The sequence below is a fragment of the Quercus robur genome, chromosome 11 (assembly GCF_932294415.1).
Source record: "Quercus robur chromosome 11, dhQueRobu3.1, whole genome shotgun sequence".
NCBI classification, from domain to species: Eukaryota; Viridiplantae; Streptophyta; class Magnoliopsida; order Fagales; family Fagaceae; genus Quercus; species Quercus robur.
Window position 1 is genome coordinate 4,821,173 of NC_065544.1, and position 18,014 is coordinate 4,839,186.

General features: G+C 33.0%; 2 protein-coding genes and 1 pseudogene across 17 annotated transcripts in view; 2 read left to right on the plus strand and 1 right to left on the minus strand.

Annotated features, from left to right (window-relative positions):
* Positions 1-18,014, minus strand: part of LOC126707074 (putative disease resistance protein RGA1) — a 134,053-nt gene that overhangs the window by 87,575 nt on the left and 28,464 nt on the right. The gene's annotated exons all lie outside the window — the stretch shown is intronic.
* LOC126707076 (uncharacterized) overlaps positions 1-18,014 on the plus strand; it is an 88,847-nt gene that overhangs the window by 56,707 nt on the left and 14,126 nt on the right. For 3 of the 10 annotated variants that reach the window (XM_050406674.1, XM_050406677.1, XM_050406673.1), the window contains exons 2-13: positions 62-144; positions 261-318; positions 2,338-2,397; positions 3,513-3,642; positions 6,785-7,008; positions 7,104-7,196; positions 7,273-7,344; positions 8,691-8,723; positions 11,058-11,198; positions 11,532-11,588; positions 13,246-13,341; positions 13,425-13,674. In XM_050406674.1, the coding sequence (XP_050262631.1) occupies positions 62-144; positions 261-318; positions 2,338-2,397; positions 3,513-3,642; positions 6,785-7,008; positions 7,104-7,196; positions 7,273-7,344; positions 8,691-8,723; positions 11,058-11,198; positions 11,532-11,588; positions 13,246-13,341; positions 13,425-13,469 (1,092 nt within the window). In that variant the 3' untranslated portion in view covers positions 13,470-13,674. Of the gene's footprint in view, positions 1-61; positions 145-260; positions 319-2,337; positions 2,398-3,512; positions 3,643-6,784; positions 7,009-7,103; positions 7,197-7,272; positions 7,345-8,690; positions 8,724-11,057; positions 11,199-11,531; positions 11,589-13,245; positions 13,342-13,424; positions 13,675-18,014 lie in introns of those variants that run through there. The other 7 variants (XR_007648803.1, XM_050406680.1, XM_050406682.1 and 4 more) reach the window with 6 other exon arrangements.
* The window catches only part of LOC126707079 (uncharacterized), a 71,103-nt pseudogene continuing 68,616 nt past the window's right edge, over positions 15,528-18,014 (plus strand).

The window sequence follows — 18,014 nt, forward strand, 5'->3', positions numbered from 1 at the left end:
ACTATATTCTTCTTCTGTTTGGTTTTACTTATATTTATTCATCAATCAATCAATGTGGCAGATGTTTTCTGTTGGTCCTGCTTTTAAGGGCATCAAGATGATTCCTCCTGCTTCTCATTTTCTTTATTATAGTTCATCCACCAGGTTAGGTTACTTTAATTGTCAGAAATCTTTATGTTCTTGTAATTTATTTAGTTATTGTATTTTTATGCGATTTATGTTTGTAGAGCAATTTTCTAATACTTGTTGCATATACGCAGAGATGGCAAGGATTTCTCACCAATTATTGGTTTCTTTATCCACGCTGCTCCTTCTGAGGTTTCAAATGCATTTACTTTATTTCTAACTTTTCTACTTCAGTTTATAGTGTGTTCAATTCGCTCCGCTCTTTGCCATCTATTGCTGTCTTAATGTCAATGCCATTTTGGAAACAGAAACTTGATTAATCTAGCTGTGGAACTGTGCTTCTAGTCTTGTCATGTTGATTTGTGGTGCATTGGATAGTTGGAACATGATCCGCAGATATAAATAGAGGGCTAAGTAGCATTCATACCAACATGAGATACAGATGCAATACAATATGGATATAATGATATGTGAGTTCTTGAAATATTATGGTACAATATGGTGGAGGCATGTTAATTGACTAATCAAATAATATATATTTCTGCATACGTATTTCATTATTTTTTTCATTCTGAGGATAAACAAGGAATAAATTTAAAACTGATATACAAACAATAATGGATATGGAAGAACAAATATCTTGGGCTAGCATTTATGTTTAGAATAATATCCACAACATAGATAAGAATGCAACTGTTGGAGAGGCAGGTGGAGCGGCAGAGTAGGAATTGGCATGTGGAATTCGTAAGAAATTTTAATGATTGGGAGATTTATGAGGTGGCTTCATTTTTCCATTTGTTAGACTCTCATACTCCCCTTGGGGAGGGGAATGATAGGATGATATGGAAGTTAAATGCATATAGTTTGAGGATTTTCTCTGAGAATCTCATCAAGGTAGGCTTTTCAATGGTGAGTAGGTGTTGTATGTGCTGCTGTAGTGGGGAGACTATGAATCACCTCTTGATTTGTTGTAGCATAGATTTTGAGTTATGGAGTTTTATCTTTAGGATGTTTGGGGTTCAGTGGGTTTTACCCAAAAAAGGTTTTCGATTTATTGTGTGGGTGGCGATGTCGTGGACCAAATTTGAATATCTGGAATCTTATTCCTTTATGTTTGATGTGGACTATGTGGAGAGAATGAAATCGGCATATTTTTGAAAATGTGGAGTGCACGTCTTCTCAAATAAAAGCATCCTTCATTAGTTTTTTTTTATGAGTGGTCTTTTGTATTGGGTCTTATTAATAGTAACTCTATTCACTCCTTCATAGTGTCAACTCATATGTAGATATTATCCCATTGCTATTCTTTAGGCTACTTCTTGTTTATTTTCATGAGGTATTCTCTTTTCCACAACATACACTATTCATTCATATCCCTAAAGCAACATCATTAGATGTGTTATTCGTTCCTTCAAAATATTTTTTAAAAATAAAGCAGTTATATCCTCTTTGTCTAATATTTGAATCCCAAAGTACTTTAAAGAGTATTTATAAACCCGGTTCTTATTAAGAAAATTTCATTATAGCCCCAAATATGTCATGGCCGTGTCCTTGTTGTATCACTGAAGTATCCTGCAATGATCTGGATGTATAGGACTCATATCTGGTCATGTTGGAGCTGTTTCTGGGTGCAAAACATATCCTAATTGTACACTTCGACCATTTGATGAATCCATGCTCCTAGATGGAGGATCTAGATCTTTTCCAATTTCATTAATAACTATTTTCTCTATGTTTGAAGTGAGGCTTTGATGGAATGCGTGTTTGAACTGTAAAAATAAGAGGCCAACATGATTTATTATACAAATAATTAGGTAAATCAGCCCATGTTATTAAATGTTCAAGAAAGATGAAGAGAGAGAAAAACTTATTTTTGACACAGTTTGTATAAAATTGTGGCTGAGAGAATAAAATAGAAACAAGTAATTGACATCTTTATGTTATCATTTTCAACATAGTTTCCTACTGGCATCCTGCCATTGCATAACAATAAGGTTATTGTGCGCTTGCCTTTTTAAGCATGAAAGCTAAGATAAAGTGAGCTTTTTTTAAAATGTGATACACCCTTGTAACTGGAGAATAATTGATTAGATTTAACCAAAGGCCACTTCATTTTGCCAATAATTGATTAGATTTAACAATTAGCTATTTTCAAAAGAGCTAGCAAATTGGCACCAAGAATGATGTTCCTCATGTAAATGGCTGCAACAGGTAATTGTTCGTAGGTGGGATCAACAACAGGAAAGATTGGTCAAAGTATCCGAAGAAGAGGTTTGTAACCATTTTAGTTGCACATACCATTTATTTATTTATTTTGGTACGTGATGCATATAGCTACTAATATGGGAACCAAGTCAGACTGATGTATTTTGCAACCCGCATGGATTTGAATTGTGGCCTCAAGCCTTGACATTAGTTAGGGAACTTGTGCCCTTTTAGGTTTTGGCAAAACAGAACTTGCTAACCTGCTGCATTTTGGAAGTGCTACCAAACGTGATTCTTTTCCCCTCTTTGCAATCAAATACTTATAAAGCTTTGCAATCTTGTAAGGAAATCAAAGGATGGTTTTATTTAAAAACATTTGAGCATTTGACAAAGTATGTCAAATGAATTATAAAGCTCACTTAAGAGTTAGTCGTCAACTAATTTTCCAATAGGGGTAGAGACAAGATGGTTACATCTGAGAACCAGACTAACCTGATGTCAATTGATTGCTTAATGCAATTGCACTATTGGTTTTTGTTGTCTTATTTCCTTAAATTGGGTTTTAATCTGTTTTCTAAATCTGAGTTTACTTGAGAATTGACTGCCCAAAAACATATTATAGCTAGTGTACAGTGAACAACGCGAGTTACATTTCGTGGTGTTTCTGACATTTCTGTATCTTGTCATTTTATTGGAATGTATTAGGTTCTATGTCTTAATATGAATTCTAATATTTTTCTGACCTACTCTAACCATACAAAAGTTGTGGAGTGTCAAGAGCCTTGTAACTCAACTAGCTCTTCTTGGTGATTCCAACAGAGACATCCAGGGTTCAAATCCCCTATTCCCCATTGTAACTATCGAAAATACAAAAATTGTGTAGTACAGTGAGGATTCCAACTTGACATAATACTTTCACATGGTTATGTTCCCCTACTTAGTAGATCCTATTGTTCAAATTTACACAAGTGGATGTTCAACCCTCGTAATATATTCTGCTAGGAGATCACTTACAAGATTTATAGCTATTATGTCACTCAGTTTCACCAAGCTACCTGCTTTGAAGCTTGAAACTTTGCTTTTGTGAAGAATGCTACTGAGTCTCTTAGGTTTAAATTTAAAAATTTTATTGATCTGTAACTGTGTTTGTTTTTTCTCTCTCTCACTTTTCCTATTTTAAGGAAGAGAGATATTGTCAAGCAGTTAAAAGTTTGGAGTTTGACAGACAACTTGGTCCTTACAATCTAAGCCAGTATGGAGATTGGAAGCATTTATCAAATTACATTACAAAGAGCATTATTGAACGGATTGGTAAGTTCCATCTAACTACACTTGAGGTTCTTAATACTGCAATCTATTATGAATTTCTTTACAATTGTCGCTTGTGTTTGATTTATTATCTATTTTCCATCTGCATATATGTTTCTTTTTTAATCAATTTTAGTTTTTTTTTTCTTTTCATGCTGTGCGATATTTAGATGCTTCTTGCTCACTGATTTTCTGTTCTAGTTATGTTTCTTATGAAAAACAGATTAAACAGATTTGAGACTAGACTTTGAAGTTGGAAAATGGTAGACTTTGAGATGGACTGGCACTAGGCAAATGGTGGAAATTAAGCTCATAATTATCTAACTAAAGCTGGGAAATCATGTAATAGTAGAAAGCTTCAACGATTCAGAGTAGTGTCGTGCTATGGGATACATGTTATATGTCTATAAATGTGTGAAATTTTCTCATTGATTTCATTTTGTGTGGAGGAATTATCATCTAAGAAGAGAGAATTAACCATTTCTTAGAAGGAGTTCTGTTTTCCAATACAGTTTATTGTAGATACCCTAGAGAGTGAGAGATAAAGGTATTTTGTCCTTGTGTTCAAGAAGAGGGTGGAGGATGAGATTGGTTCAAGACTCACTAGGTGTGTGTGCAAGAATGAAGAAATATGAGGTTGTGGTCATTTTTGGTGAGTGGATATCTTGGTGGTTTTACAATTGAGAGGCACATGTAGTAGTTAAAGTTGAATGGAAACTTTTGGTCTATTGCCAGGAAAAAATATACTGCGGCCATGGTCCCCAAGCTCCTCAAAGATTACATTTAAGCAGTACAATTTGGTACTATTCTAATTTTGCCCTTTAAAAATTATATCCTGGCCTACCAAGCTTTATGCAATTTACCTGTACCATCATATGTTTAAACAGTTCTACTCCTTTTGTAGGCCCTCTTGAAAGGTTTCCATTGTCCATCCCTCTGAGTGTATCTAAGGTACAAATGTGTCTAGAATTTGTCATTTAACCATTATTCTAGTATATATCAACTTTCAACTTTGTCCAACGTAACTCTTACATGATATGAACTTTGACACTGATCATTCGAAATATACATTGATTCTTTATTTTCTACGCCTTATGAGGGACTAAAAATGCGCGATGGGCTTTCTGTAATGAGTCTTTTTACAGCCTAGGATTTGGTGGTGTGGGAAAAAATTTATTGTGTGTTGGTGTTACGTGTTTGAGGGATGGAGAAGTATTCTTGAATTGCCCACTTAAAAGTTTGGAGTTTGACAGACAACTTGGTACTTACAATCTAAAGCCATTATGGAGATTGGAAGCATTTATCAAATTACATTACAAAGAACATTATTGAACAGATTGGTTAGTTCCATCTAACTACACTTGGGGCTCTTAATACTACGATCCATTATGAGTTTCTTTACCATTGTCGCTTGTGTTTGATTTATTATCTATTTTCCATCTGCGTATATGTTTCTTTTTCAATCAATTTTAGTTTTTTTCCCTTTTCATGTTGGTGATATTTAGATGTTTCTTGCTCACTGATTTTCTGTTGTAGTTATGTTTCTTATGAAAAGTAGATAAAACAGATTTGAGACTAGACTTTGAAGTTGGAAAATGGTAGACTTTGAGATGGACTGGCACTAGGAAAATGGTGGAAATTAGTCTCATAATTATCTAACCAAGGCTGGGAAACCATGTAACAGTAGAAAGCTTTAACGATTCAGAGTAGTGTCATGCTATGGGATACATGTTATATGTCTATAGATGTGTGCAATTTTCTCATCAATTTTATTTTGTGTGGAGGAATTATCATCAAAGAAGAGATTATTGACCATTTCTTAGAAGGAGTTCTAATTTTCAATACAAGGTTTATTGTAGATACCCTATAGAGTGAGAGGCAAAGGTATTCTGTCCTTGTGTTCAAGAACGGGGTGGAGGATGAGATTGGACTCACTGGGTGTGTGTGCAGGAATGAAGAAATATGAGGTTGTGGTCATTTTTGGTGAGTGGATCCATCTTGGTGGTTTCACAATTGAGAGGCACAAGTAGTAGTTAAAGTTGAACAGAAACTTTGGTCTATTGTCAGGAAAATATATACTGGGGACATGGTCCCTAAGCTCCTCAAAGATTACATTTAAACAGTACAATTTGGTACTACTCTAATTTTGGCCTTTAAAAATAATACCATGGCCTACCAAGCTTTATGCAATTTATCTGCGCCATCATACATTTAAACAGTTCTACTCCTTTTGGAGCCCCCTTGAAAGGTTTGCCTTGTCTATCCCTCTGAGTGTATCGAAGGTACAAATGTGTCTAGATTATGTTGATTTTAGATTTAAAAGATATTTTGTAGATATAAAATACATTAATAAATTACCTCTTGTTTTAAAAGCTCAAGGGTGAATTTATCATTTCACCATTATTGTAGTATACATCAACTTTCAAATTTGTCTAACTTAACTCTTACATCATATGAACTTAGACACTGATCACTCAAAATATCCATTGACTCTTTATTTTCTATGCCTTATGAGGGACTAAAAATGTGCAATGGGCTTTCTGAAATGAGTCTTTTTATAGCTGAGGATTTGGTTGTGGAAAAAAATTATTGTTTGTTGGTGTGACATGTGTTGGAGGGATGGAGCATTATTCTTGAACTGCCCACTTAAAAAGACATTTGATCCTTTGATTTTTCCTTATTTGGTATTTACTGGTTTTTGCCTAAATTTTCGGGTAGAAACTATTGTGGCTTGTTGGGAATGTAAGCTTGGGGGGGAAGGTTTATTATATCTTAGACACCAGCTTCTTCTTGTTTGATATATTACATTTGTAAGAAGTGTAAAGAAAGGGCATTTGATTGGGTGGAGCGTTTCTTTAGTAAGATAAATGGCTCGTGCCACTTAGAAACTTCATTAATTATATCTGTTGTTTATACTGCACCTAATGGCTACCACTATATCATTGTTTTATTTGGTTTAGATCATGAATTTTATTTTATTTTTTTATCCTAGTTATCTTCAGCCATCTTGATTCTTTGTTTACTTTGAATCTATGGTTTATATTTTGAAACTAAGGCTTGGTTGTTGTCTGAATTTATGGTTTGCGTCTTCTGATTGTTAATTCTGCATAAAATTTTAAATTTAAATGATTCATTCAACATGCAGAACCCATTGGAGGAGAAATCACTGTTGCATGTGAATCAGGGATAGTTACAAACGCTCCTAAAACAACAATGGAGAAAGCACTAGATGAGCAGATGAAGTCTAGTAAGTTCTTAACATCATTGGACAATCCTCAGAGCAGAAGATGTTACTATACATCAATTCCCCGTGTTATCAAACAAAAAGGAATACATGGGCAAGAACTTACTTCCCTGAATATTGACAAGGTAAGAGATCTTAGAGACTTAGACATGACCTCAACAGATTTTCCTACCGTTTAGCATTTGCTGATTTAGGTTTTAAATTCCACTGATCTTTTCAGACACAATTGTTAGAAAGTTTGCTGACAAAGGATTATGGAGGTTCTGAAGATGTACTTCTTGGAGAGCTGCAATTTGCATTTATTGCATTTTTGGTATATTTAGACCTTTATAAAACTTTCTTTATTTTGAAATCGCTGTTTGGTTTTATGACATCTGAAAATTTGGCAGATGGGACAATCACTTGAAGGATTTCTACAATGGAAAGCTTTGGTTAACCTTTTATTTGGATGTATTGAAGCTGTAAGTATTGATTTTGGCTACTAGTTTTCCATTGATTTGTTGAACAATTTTGGTGAGATTGAATTTGTTCTCACCATACTAATGTTGTGAGTAAACTTGAAAGGTGTAGGCATTTTGGGTCCTTTTGTGCCACATGTTATCTTATGCTTTCGTTGCTTTGGTTTAAAGAAAGATGCAGAAGATGATGCGTTGATTCTCTTTAGTGCCAAAAACTTAACTTAATCATTTGGTATAATTGAAAACATTGCCCTGAATTACACAAAATTGTCATTGTTTTCCTTGAGCTTAGAACTTCATTTTCAAAAACATGTGTGGAATATTAATTGATGTAAAAATATCTCAAATCCATGTAGTTTCTTGTTACTTTGCACAGGATCTATGGCACTTTATGCTCTATGGCTAAAGTTGTGGTTTTGATGGTGCAAATTGCTGAATTTCCTCGACCTTTGTCATTCAGTTGAACAAATGTGGTTGGAACTCAAAACCTTTTCTTTTAAGTGATCTATAATACAAAAGACTTTTCTTAAAAGTTTCAGAACATCATTTTCTTTTTGGTATTTTGACTTGAGGTTATTTCAGTGCTTTTAATCATGGGACATCAATCTGTATGTAGGTTTTGCGATGCAGGAGCACAACCAGAAATTAATTCAATATTTACTTTTGTATTTTCATTGTATTATTTCATATTTTAAGTATTTATTTATTTAGTTTGAGTTATGATAGAGATTAAATTTCATATTTTTAGGTAGGGATTAGTTTAGTATTTGGATTAGTATTTGACTTTGCTTAGGATTTGTTTCATGGATGTTTATCTTTATCTCTTATTTTCCTGGAAGCTCTATAAAAGCTCCAGATGATTTATTTTGTAGGCAGATTATTGAGACTATTTTTTATTAATGATATTCTTTCGTGCAAATTGCATTTGCGTTTGGTGTGTGATTCCAAACAACCCTTAGGGGGTGAAGCCTAGGCTGTCTTGCATCATTTTTCTATTTGATATTGCAAACAGCATTATAGTAATTGCGGCATTGGTCATTGAATAGTGACACTATCATTGTTAGAATTAAAACAGCATAATCTTTGTTGGAGGTAACTTGAACATATTCTTTGTTGCTATTTTGGGGAATTTTTTAATATCTATTTATTGTAGAAATTTTTACTTGTTTCTCAAATAATTCATAGGTGATATCATGGTTGTATGTAGCTATGTAGTTAACATATTATTATGATATTGCTTGGAGTCCTATGTGGTTTATTTTTTAAATATTTGATTTTTTTTTAAGTAAATGTTGAGAGGATTTTATTTTTGTTAAAATGTATGTCTCAAAAGTTTATATTTTTTGCAGCCTTTTCGTACAAGGACTCAACTATTCACAAAGGTAATGCTCTTTTCTTATTTATTTATTTTAAAAAAGTATTATTATTATTATTATTATTATTATTATTTTTGGTAAATAAAAGGAAAATTCAAGTTTTTTATTTTTGGATAATTCAATAGTTACAATGGGTGAAGGAAATTTGGACCTTGGATGTTTTCATTTAAAACACCAGGAGGTGTTCGTTGAGATACAAGACTCTTTGGCTATTTTACTATCTGATTGAATATGCGGAGCAGTGATAGGTTGGGTAGGGGCGATTCTACCTGAACAGAACATGTTGTTCAGGGGGTATTGGGAAACAAAATTATCTATATATAAAATATTTATTTACTAGTTTAATTTACTCTTAAAAATACTTTTGCACACCCTAACTTAAATCTTGCACAACCTGATCACATATTTGCCCAACCTAAAACCAAACAACACAGATTTGACCATCCAAACTGTGTGAGTGTGTGTTTGATACTGATTGTGTGCATTATTTTTCAAAATTTTTTTTTGTTATAATGTTATTTGTTTGAATTGTGGTGTGCGTGAATGTGTTCGTGTATAGCATAATTATAATATAACTTTATATAATTTATTAATTATGAAATATAGTGTTTGTTACATGTGTGTGTATGTATTGTTATTATTATTATGTTATAAATTTTTTTTATTATAAAGTTAGATACTTAGATTAAAGGAAAAAAAATGGTAAAGTTAGCGATTGAAAATAGTAAAGTTAGTGATTGACTGATTGTTTAAATATTTGATTGGTTAAGTAGACACTTAATGTATTACTTATATATATGGATGAGTGTGGTTGTGTGGGTCAACAACTAATACAATGCCAGTGGGTTGAGTTTTTCCATTTAGGGTTCGTTTGGATATAACTTATTTTGTTGAAAACTGAAAACACTGTAGCAAAATAATTTTTAAATGTGTAAATAGTACCGTGGGACCAATTTTTAATATTTTTTTTAATAAAGTGGTTGTGGGTCCCGTGAACTATCTCCTGCACAGTGTAATCTACATGCATGAACTGTGCGGGTTACTGTTCATAAGCCTAAAAAAAAAAAAAAAAAAAAAAAAGCAAAAAACGCAGGGGAGAGACGCGCATCCAAATGCTCACTTAGTTTAAAATATTTTTATAAAAAGTATTACACATAGATAATGACTACTCCATACAAATAAAAAAATTATACAAACTTGTCATGCCTACCCCCATTGATAATAAATAATGAAAATTGATAATTAATTATCATGTAAAGATTTTAAAATATGAAAACTCATAGAAGGAAATTGTAAAATTTTATGTATTTGCGTATTTTGTGTGTGTGTCAATAACTTGATATACTCAAGTTCTCTTTTTATAAAATTTTGTTTTTAGTTTAAGTTTTTTAATGACCCCTTAAAAAAATTCATGTAGCCACCGTTGAACTTGGGATGTAACTATTAAGGCATATCTAAGATGCAAGTCAACCCAACAAAGCCTTCGGCCCTTTGTCAATTATTTTCTTTTTGTGATTTTGTTTTTCATTTCATCATTTTGCTTAATGTGGGGCCATTTTGTTTGATAGACTAAGGATCTTGTTCCTTTGTTAATAATAACATCAATATACTAATTGTCTGTTTGGGAACAACTTATTTAGTTGAAACTGAAAACTTTTTATTGAAAGTATTGTAGAAAAAGTTAAAAGCTAGCTGAATAATGCAGTGGGACCCATGAATAGTACCAAAAAGTGCAATGAAACTCATGAATAGTAGCAAAAATAAGCTAAAAACTCTAATAAGCTACAACTTTCATCACTTCCTAAACACACTCTAAATAAGAAAGGGTAAGTTTGTTTAATAGTCTGTCCTGATTTTCAAAAGCCTAATCAATTTCAGTTGGCCTATTGTTATATATTTGTGTTATTGAAAGTTTTTATTTTAGTTACTTCTTTGAAGTCCTCTTCTTGTTGAATGTTTTAATTCTTATGTAGCCCCTTATAAATTGAAGTATTTAACTATGATATTGGGCATGAAATAAGCTTCATTGGTTTATTAGGTTGTGACCATATTTGCAACATCTGTAGTTAACTTGCATAGAATTCGTAGTATGTTTGATTCGCCAAATTAAAATTTTGGATGCATTGATATTTGGTAGTAGGGGGATTTGAATACTGGATCTCTTGGTTGGAAACACTAAGAAGTGCCAACTAATTAGCTACTTGGCTCTTGGCAATTCGCTAAATTAAAATTGCATTTTCTTTCTTCATTTAATACTGATTAACACTCAGTAAATGTAATTGTTCTATTTTTGCTGTTAGTTTTATGCAGAGCTCTGACAACTTATAGAATTCTATGTAGTTCATTAAGGTTATCTACTATCAACTGAAATTTGGGCTTGAGAAAGATCATACAAATACCAGTGGTGCAGCAACAGGGGTATCCGCACTATTGGATGATTCATGGTTATCTGCTGATAGCTTTTTGCACCATCTTTGCAAGGTACCTTTCAGAGGTTACTAAGTCATTGTTTAAATCTATGATTGTGCTGCCATGCTTAATGGGCATTTTTGTAAATTTACAATGTCCCTTGTTGATATCACTTTTATTGGCAAGTCAGATTTCACGGTTTTCCTTGATCTAGTGAACTGTTTACCTACTCACCAACATTATTGGTCAATTTGAGCAACTTGCTTAAAAACCAATATAAATCATTGCTTAGTCACTTTTAATCACATTGATTGAATTTTGTTTCCATTGTAACATTTTTACTTGTTAAAGAAGAAATGGTAAGTTCATCACAGATTGTTGACTAATTGCTAAATGGAAATGCAGGACTTCTTTTCATTGATGCTAGATGCCTCGTCTGTTGATGGACATTTGCTGTCATGGGTATGAACGCTAATCCTGCTTCTTCATGTTCTTCATGTTTGATTCTCTGTTGATTTGGAGGTTGGGGCAACTTGCCAGGCTTTCATTTTCTCTGCATACACTTTCCTTTTAGGCATTAGCAATTGATTCTCAGTTTTGGTCTGCATAAGATTATGGATTTTCTACTTTGCAAATTAGATGTTATTTATTTATTACTTTAACTGATTTTATAGAGATTCATGTATATAACATATAAATCTGCCTATACATAAAATTCATGTCAAGAAAGTTTGCTTCATTCATAAAACCAAACATTATCTCGTTCACATTACTTACAAAAATTGTTGAAAACCCCTCCTATGTTGCTTTACTCTCTCTTTCTTTCTCTAGCAAAAAAAAAAAAAAAAAAAAAAAAAACAGAAATCTTTCGTTAATTCCAACTCAATCATTTATGAATTTGATTTTGAATGTTTAATTTTTGTCTCTTATAAGTTACAAGTTCATATCTCTAGTGTCATTTGATTCATTTCATACTGGATAGCCAAATTTTAATACATTTCTGGAATATTGAAAATTTAAGTGTGTTTTAGGATGATATCTTCCAAATTGAAGTATGCATTTTTTGATTTCCTTGAATAAGGATGTTTACTTTCTTATTTTTAATAGATAGAGACAACTCACATATTTTTACAAGATTAAATCAATGACTTCAGCCTCTATTATGCTTTGTGTTGGGAGACATACAATCAAGGCTAAAATACCATCTACACTGTAAGTTTGGGATTGTTGTCCATCGACAATGAAAATTTGTAATTTACACCCTCAAGTATGAAATCAATGTCAATGTGCCCCTTCCATCGTGGTCTGTCTCATTTTCGCTATTAATCCACTCAAATATGACATCATTACAGGGTGGTTGCTGTGATTTCCCCTGGGTTTGCCTTTAAGTTTGTGGTTAGGCTGGCCATACACAGTGGTGATTTGGTGGCTCTAAGGTGTTTGGGCAATGGTGCTTGGATGGGTTGATTTTTGGATTCGGGTTAGGGTTTGGATTAATTGCTTCTCTTTTTATTCAAAAGGGCGTAATTTTTTGGTGGGTTAGCAGCAAGAATGAAAAGGCATTGAGGGACAAAATGCTAGTGACCTCAAACTTAAAGGGTGTAAATCATATTTTAGTCTAGAGTTAAATTTTGGCGGTTACCTTAGAAAATGGTTGATTTGTCTTGGTTTTAGATGACCGATAGTCCGATATGAATTTGTGATATCAATACCATACCTGTAATGGCTAGTGACAGTTGAAATGCATGACATAAAAGCCAACAGTGGTCAATATTTGCCATCTGGTAATGGCTGAAATGTATGATATAAAGGCAAGTTGTCAATATTTGATATTTTTCAACAGTCTGTGGTAGCTTTAGCTGGTTCTGGTAAAATTTTGCAACTGTGACTCCCAATGTATCATAAGGACCATTACACTCGATTTGAGCCACATTAGTTTTAATGCATTTTAACACTTTGGTTGAAGTCATTTGGTCCAAAGGCCATAGGAACAGAGTTTGTTAAGCCTTCATTTGAGTGAAATTTCCCTTAAGGGAATATTAAGCTTTCACTTCATTGCTAGTAGTTGCTTTATGCTGATTAAGACAAATTGTAAGGTCCTCTCTTTTTATTATTATAGACGAGGAAACTTAAAGAGTTGCTTGAGAACAATCTAGGGTGGGAGTTTCAGCTAAACAGTGCAGGTGATGGAATATACTTTGAAGAAGATGATGAGGTTAGTGTGTATCCATATTAAAATTTTGATCTATGAATTTTCTCGCTCATGATCTCATCCTTGCTCATTGTTCAACTTTGCAGTTTGCTCCAGTAGTAGAGATGTTGGATGACCCAAGTTATAACTAACTTTGGCAATTGAAGATAGGGATTGTGGTCCTAACTTGATTTACAATATTTCACTTTCTTGCCAATTTTTAAGGCTTTTTTTTTTTTTTTTTTTCACCAGTGTAGAATTTATGAATATTCTTGTATATTATGATAAAAAAGACCTGGTATTTATATGAATGATGTAATAGACTCTTTAGAATAATGGTAATGTTAAATTCTCCCATTCGTTATCAGCTTATGATTTTGGATAAACTGGTAATTGACTATGGTATTAATCACTTGTTGAGGGAAAGTCTAGGCTCATGTAAGTGAGGTGGTATAATAATAATTAAATTATTAAATTTTCTATTTCTTTTTCAATTTAAAGATGTACGATGTTATTAATTCAAGTAGTAATTGAGAACAGTACTCTCCTCAGGCAGGTCTGGGGATTAGTTTCTTATAAAAAATTGGTCCAAGTTTTACATTAGATTATACATTGTTCACTTTACTGTTTCTTAGAGGAAGTGTTTATCATCCCCTTTTTCTGGGAGGTTCTCCCCCTTTATATCTCTCTTACTTCCATCCTAGTCCTCCACCTGTATGTCTTAAGGCATTCCTTAAGATACTTGTCCCATTACAGTTCTACTGAAGGTGGTAGAAAGAATTGTTAGTTGTGAAGTTATTGTTTAGGTATCATTTCTACATTAATGCAGTTGATAAGGTTGGTATTAGACATTCAAAGCAGAGGGAGGAGGTATACCTTTTAGGAAGCTTCCTCCCATCATCCTTGTTCCCATTATGGTCCTTCTCCTCTCCTCGAGCCTTCATAAGGTACTAATTGCCCTGCATCTACTTCCATCCTCGGGTCGGCGAAGTCTTCGGAGCTTTTTTATCCCCTTAAGCTAGATTACACAAGCTACTCTATGGTCTAATCCTCCTCTATCCTCGGATCCCCCACAGAAACTTTTCAATGATTTGAATTAAAAGAAAAAGTTTAGAAAAAGTAGTTATATGATTAAAAAACCTACTTCCTAAAACTGAATTACCCCAACAAGTGTTATAGCCAAACTTTGCTTTTCTAGCTATCTAGTATCTACCCAAAATCTCCCATTCAATAAGGCAGAAAGATTAAGGGTCTGTTTGGATTGAGGGGGGAAGAAGGAGAAGTAGAATAGAGTTAACTGAAAATAGGCTAATTTTAGGCTAAATTTATTCTACTCTTCTTTCCTCTCCTCAATCCAAACGGACCATAAATGTATTCACTTTCTTTGGCATCCAATTGCAAAATAAGTAGATACTAATGCAAGACAGACTAGGACGGGGTTTTTATTTGAGGAAAGAAGTAAAAAATAGTCCAAGGATACTTTTTAGATAAGCTTTTTAGAGTACAAAAAACTATGGTCCTTTCAAACTTTAAAAAAAAAAAACAAAATTTATCATTTTTACATATTACACTTTTAAAGTTTGGGTTAATTTTAATTTTATCTTATAAAGTTTCCAAATTTTGTCTACTCCCCTAATATTATGTGGTTGGATTTGCTCCATTCCATCCATGCACCATGTCTAATTGTCCGTAAAGGTCCAATGAAATTATGACATATCATTTTAGTTATATTTACCACCTCAATTAAATAGTTTAATTTTCTTAAAAAAAAAGTCTTCCAAATCTAAAAATTATAAAAAGTAATAGTAAAAATGAATCACCAACTAGAAAGCAATAGCTTTTCTTGAAGTACTGAAAAAAAGAAAAAAAAAAAGAAAGAAAAAAAACTTTAAAATCTCCAATCGTCTATCACCTTCCAAATAAAACCAGTAAAATCAGCCTAAAATTTAGAACAATTGAAATAAAATTATTGAGCATTACCCTTATAAATACAATCGATAGGCTTAAAAGAAGAAGAAGAGTGTAATTGTAAAAAAAATAAAAATAAAATCAACTAAAATTACAAAAAAATAAAACAAAATAAAGTTCACCTTTTTGCCCTGGAAATTTGAATTGTTTTTTATTTTTTATCATTCATGTTTAATTTGCCTTTTTATTTTACTATTTTTCTCTTTGTGCGTCACGTGCACCGGCGCGGTGCACGAGACGAGAGAGCCTTCTGGATGTGTCTCAAACACTAAACACTGAACAAAAAAGAAAAACCCCAAAATTTTCAAAATAAAAAGAGGAATAGTAATTTGAAATTCTCTCTCTCAGAGTATGGATCCGAACACAGCAGGGCGTTACACTTCTCCTCCTCGATGTTCCTCAATACACTCTCCTCGGCATCGATACTCAGGTACTATATTCTTCTTCTTCTTCTTCTTCTTCTACTTCTTTCTTCTGTTTGCTTTTCCTTATATTTATTCATCAATCAATCAATCAATCAATGTGGCAGATGTTTTCTGTTTGCTTTTATGGTTACTTTGATTGTCAGAAATCTTATGTTCTTGTAATTTATTAGTTATTGTATTTTTATGCGATTTTTGTTTGTAGAGCAATTTTCTAATACTTGTTGCATATACGCAGAGATGGCAATGATTTCTCACCAATTATTGGTTTCTTTATCCACGCTGCTCCTTCTGTGGTTTCAAATGCATTTACTTTATTTCCACGTTTTCTACTTTAGTTTATAGTCTGTTCAATTCGCTCCGCTCTTTGTAGATTCTTTCATTTTGTTTAGTACTACAATTTATAACAGTTGCCATCAATATCTGGTCATGTTGGAGCCGTTTCTAGGTCCAAAACATATCCTAATTGTACACTTCAACCATTTGATGCATCCATGCTCCTAGATAGAAGATCTAGATCTTTTCCAATTTCATTAATAACTATTTCCTCTATGTTTGAAATGAGGCTTTGATGGAACGCGCGTTTGAACTGTAAAAATAAGAGGCCAACATGATTTATTATACAAATAATTAGGTAAATCAGCCCATGTTATTAAATGTTCAAGAAAGATGAAGCGAGAGAAAAACTTGTTTTTGACACAGTTTGTATAAAATTGTGGCTGAGAGAATAAAATAGAAACAAGTAATTGACATCCTACTGGCATCCTGCCATTGCATAACAATAAGGTTATTGTGTGCTTGCCCTTTTTAAGCATGAAAGCTTAGATAAAGTGAGCTTTTTTTAAAATGTGATACACCCCTGTAACTAGGGAATAATTGATTAGATTTAACCGGAGGCCACTTCATTTAGCCAATTTTTGTGTGTCTAGATTTGTGGAGAGTGTGAAGTTAATTAACAATAAGTTATTTTCAAATGAGGTGGAAGTTTGCACCAGAAATGATCATTCTCATGTAAATGGCTGTAACAGGTAGTTGTTTGTAGGTGGGAGCAACTACAGGAAAGATTGGTCAAAGTATCAGGAGAAGAGGTTTGTAACCATTTTAATTGCACATACCATTTATTTATTTATTTATTTTTAGTACCTGATGCATATAGCTACTAATATGGGAACAGAGTCAGACTGATGTATTTTGCAACCTGCATGGATTTGAATTGTGGCTCAAGTCTTGACATTAGTTAGGGAACTTGTGCCCTTTTAGGTTTTGGCAAAACAGAACTTGCTAACCTGCTGCATTTTGGAAGCGCTACCCAGCAAGAAAAATCGATTAGGCGTCCGTTTTAGGAAAACCTGATTCTTTTCCCCTCTTTGCAATCAAATGCTTATAAAGCTTTGAAATCATGTAAGGAAATCAAAAGATGGTTTTATTTAAAAACATTTGAGCATTTGACCGAGTATGTCTGAAGAAATTATAAAGTTGACTTAGAGTTAGTCCTCAACTAATTTTCCAATAGGGCTAGATGTTTTGAGGGATGTGAATGGTCCTTGCTAGAGATTAAGTCTTTTTTCTGCCATACTCTCCTTGTTTGGAGTGTCGCTTTATCGCATTTTACTTGTTCTTCCATTCCTATTTTACTTGATCATTATAATTTTGATTCTTGATTTTTGCCCCCACAGTACATCCCCAATGTACTCATGTTGGCTGGTTTTTTAATAAATTTTTTTTTCGTTATCTATCAAAAAAAAAAAAAAAAAACATCTGAAAACCAGACTAACCTGATGTCAGTTGATTGCTTAATGCAGTTGCAATATTGGTTTTTTTTCTTGCCTGATTTCCTTAAATTGGGTTTTAATCTAATCAAAGTTAACTTGAGAATTTACTGCCCAAAACCATATTATAACTAGTGTACAGTTAACAATGTGAATTACATTTGGTGGTGTTTCTGACATTTCTGTATCATGTCATTTTATTGAAATGTATTAGGTTATATGTCTTGATATGACTTTTAATATTTTTCTGACCTACTCTAACCATGCTATAGTTGTGGAGTGCCAAGAGTCTTATAACTCAACTACAACTTCTTGGTGATTCGAATAGAGACATTCAGGGTTCAAGTCTCCCTTTCCCCATTGTAACTATTGAAAATACAAAAATTGTGTAGTACAGTGAGAATTCGAACTTGACATGATGCTTTTACATGGTTATGTTCCCCTACTTGGTAGATCCTATTGTTCAAATCTATAGAAGTGGACATTCAACCCTCATAATATATTCTGCTAGGTGATCACATGCAAGATTTATAGCTAT